The sequence below is a fragment of the Halyomorpha halys genome, unplaced genomic scaffold (assembly GCF_000696795.3).
Source record: "Halyomorpha halys isolate HHAL.00 unplaced genomic scaffold, Hhal_1.1 Scaffold953.1, whole genome shotgun sequence".
Taxonomy (NCBI): domain Eukaryota; kingdom Metazoa; phylum Arthropoda; class Insecta; order Hemiptera; family Pentatomidae; genus Halyomorpha; species Halyomorpha halys.
The window spans coordinates 136573-140104 of record NW_027110139.1 but is presented as its reverse complement, the minus strand read 5'-3'; the positions used below and the strand labels follow the sequence as shown (position 1 = coordinate 140104).

General features: G+C 28.0%; 1 protein-coding gene across 1 annotated transcript in view; it reads left to right on the top strand.

Annotated features, from left to right (window-relative positions):
- kibra (WW and C2 domain containing protein kibra) overlaps window positions 1-941 on the top strand; it is a 33800-nt gene extending 32859 nt beyond the window's left edge. Inside the window, exon 18 of the mRNA XM_014431234.3 lies at window positions 686-941. Coding sequence (XP_014286720.1) covers window positions 686-806 — 121 coding nt within the window. The 3' untranslated portion in view covers window positions 807-941. The remainder of the gene's footprint in view (window positions 1-685) is intronic.
- Window positions 942-3532: the final 2591 nt, after the last annotated feature.

Here is a 3532-nt window from a genome sequence, read left to right as displayed (position 1 = left end):
TCATTTATCATCCACGGTCAACTATCTCTCATAATTAGTTTATTTTGTTTTTAAATTTTATTTTTTGATATTTTTTTCACTGGATTTAAGTTAATCTTCCCTGTACTTTACAATTACTGTCTCTTATTTTAGTACCATATATTAATTTTATTAATAACTTCTCATTTAGTGAAATTAAAATTATTTATTTGTGTGATTGATAAATTAATAAAAAATAGCAAAAAACGTAACCACAAACAAATTAATTTTTACAATGTTAAGTTACAATGTAAAATTCCTAACGGAAAGCTTTGAGTCTTTAAAATAATGCTAAACAACTAAGCAATCAATGTTTCCCTAATTCAGGCACCACCAGAACAGAAAAAAACAAGATCATCAAATACATGGAATATTGTAATAGCTAGTATATGATCAAATTTCTTGGATTAATGTACAATTACTGTCTCTAGTTAATTTGTCTTTTTAGACTATTGATGTAAGAACTGCTGTATTTTGTCTCCATATATGTGGTCTTACTTTTTCTGCCCTGATGATGCCTGAATTGCTGAAAAGTTGACTCGTTAGTTATTTACCAGTATTTTAGTGACTGAAGGTTCATGTTTTAAATTTTACAATTGTATCCTAAGTGCTAAATTGACAATTCATCAACTGGAGATTAAATTTGTCTTTCTGCATTCTGTTGCAGGGAAAAAATGGCATTTTTTACTCGAGCTAATGTCAACGTTCCTTTATTGCCTACGGAAGAAGAGTCAGAAAATATCAAAGTTGAGAGTAGTGTTCCCCAGGAGCTAGGTGTAGAAATATGATGTATACCTATATAACCTTGGAAAGCACCAAAGTGATAGCTAGAAGCAAAGATTGTGATATTTTTGGATATTTGTAAATAATTTGTTTTATTATATATTTTTCTAATATAGTTATTTTTATCAATGTAGCATTTATAAGAAAATATTTGTTTTTATATGATCATGTATTTATAAATGTATTATTATTAAGATTTGATTGTGTTATAACAAATAGTCATAGATGGTTACAACACAAATTTAATTGCTTCCATTAATTTTAGTTTCATTAATACTATTTAAATTATTGAACTGCAGAGAACAACTTGTTCTATTTAATTTTTTCTTTTTTATTGTAATGGGCAAAGTTAATACTACTAGATGATTGAATTGAATGATATACCAAGCGGTAAGAGGTGTGGAAGTAATTATGTAGTTCTGTATCACCTGACCTTAGTAGATTGATAAGAAAGTACTTGAAAATGAATGGGGAGAAAGGAAAGAAGTGGTTATAAGCAGGCTACTAAAAAGATTCAATGGGGGCAGTGGTCATGAAAGTTCATATCTCTTATGATATTTAGTTTACTTGACTTATCTCAGCGGCTTTAACTCATCTCATCAGTTGGCTACAAATGCCTTCAATCTACCCAAATTTTATATGTTAACTGATATCAGTAATGTTAAAAAAAAAGAAAAAAAAAAAAGAAAAAAGAAATTAAAATATTGAAAAGTAGAAATAATTGTCGGATATTCTCGTGTAACATCTCAAATAAAGATATTAATGTTTTTGTAAATAACATGTAATGTTATGCTAGTATAATGTTAAAAATGTAAATTGTGAACTAGGGATGGAGTTTGTTTTTTTTATTGTTAAGTGTTTTATACGAAAAAATGCCACATGGTAAAATTTTTAATTAGTTATATTATTTATGTTTTATAAGTAAATTATTTTATTAACAATATTAATGCTTTTTGATCTACTGTCAGGGAATAGACATCAGATCTCTTTTTTTTGTTAGTTTCAATCTCTCTAAAATAACTAAGTCTATACTTCCTTGTATTATAGGACTTAAACCTACATAACCACAGTGAATCTGTGTACATTACTTTTTGTTCTTCTAAATCAATTGAGTTTCTGTTGATTAGCATGGTTAGTATCATCTGTTATTTCAGCAGTTTTGTTTTACATAGGCTCTGATAGAAGAAAATTTCTCTTAAGGCTTATAAACCTTTATTTATTAGCTATAGTGAGAGGTTTTCATGTAAATACTTTTTAATTTAATTTGCTGCTTCTTTGTCAAAGCACATGATATTTTCCACCAACTGAAGCTCCTTTGAATCTTTGTAAATAATTTTTCATTCCTTTCTGTCCAGTTAATAATTGTATAATTCTGTATCTTTTGTGTTGGTAACTTTTTACGCATATTATTGTTTTGATTTAGACAGACACAGTAAATTCTGCATTTGGCAGTAGTGTGAGAATTTCACCTACTAAAACCAGTATAGTTCTATGAAAATAATTTATTGTCCCACCATGCTCATTCAATAATGAAGTAGGCCTGTATTTGGGAATTGGTACTTTTTTCTCACTTTTTTTTTATTCCTTTAGGAAGTGCAAAATTCCAAAAAATACAGCTTAGGACATTACTAACCATGAAATTTTGATTCTATAAATCTTTTTGAGTCTGTTTAAATAACTTTTAGTTCCTCCATGTCCACTAAATAATGGATTAAGTTTGTATTCTACTTTCCTCAATCTTGATATGTCTACATGTTTAGTTCAAATGTATTCTCTTTTTGTGGTTTTAGTCCTCTTTTATATATATATATATATATATATATATATCAGTAGTTTCTGATTGTAGTATTCCTCTGTGGCTATATATATATTTTTTTAAATACAACAAAGCCATATGCTTAGGTGTCGAGGAGATATGTTATTTTAACTCTCTAAACCCTAAACCTGTGTAAATAATTGTTCCAGTGTTCATTAAATAATTGAGCAAGTCCATATGTTGGTATTGATACCTTAATTTGTTTCTTTAACCTAGGCAAATATGAGTTTTGAGAAAGACATAAATTATCTAATTGTTGTCAAAACATACAAAAATATAATTTTTGGTTTTTGGCTTCACAGTATTCACCTTGTTAGGTTATAAAAGCTGTAGAGCCTCTTCAAAGAAAGAATGATGCCAAATCTGCAATTTGCTTATTTTTCAACACCAGATTTCTTTCGAATCATGGAACAAACTTTAGATTAACTACAATTTTTTATGGCATTTCATTTTCGTATTGTCTTTCCAAACGGCAAGATGCTATCTGGGTAATATTATGTATCCTCTTCGAAAACCTCTAACATCTAATTTATTCTATTCTATATAGTATACCCAATTTTTTAAAAGTTTGTGGTCTGTCATCATCATTTGATCGTTTTAATTTTGTGTCAGTCTTCTGAAGTGGCCTAATTTTGAACAAAAATATATGTTTAACAAACAAATCTACAGGATCATTTTTAAAATATTCTTTTCTCATGAATTAAAATTATTAGTGGTAAAATAAAGTTTCAGAAAAGCCTTATTTGAAGGTTCAGATCTATATTGTTGGGTCATAGCCAGGTCTCATTATGCCCATTCTGTATGAGAAAAGAGAAATTCTGACCAAAGCATAATTTTTTCAGAAAGTTGTAAGATATTTACCAAGGTTGATAAAGCTTAATTTATCCTTAACTTAATTTTGAAATACCCTAATTA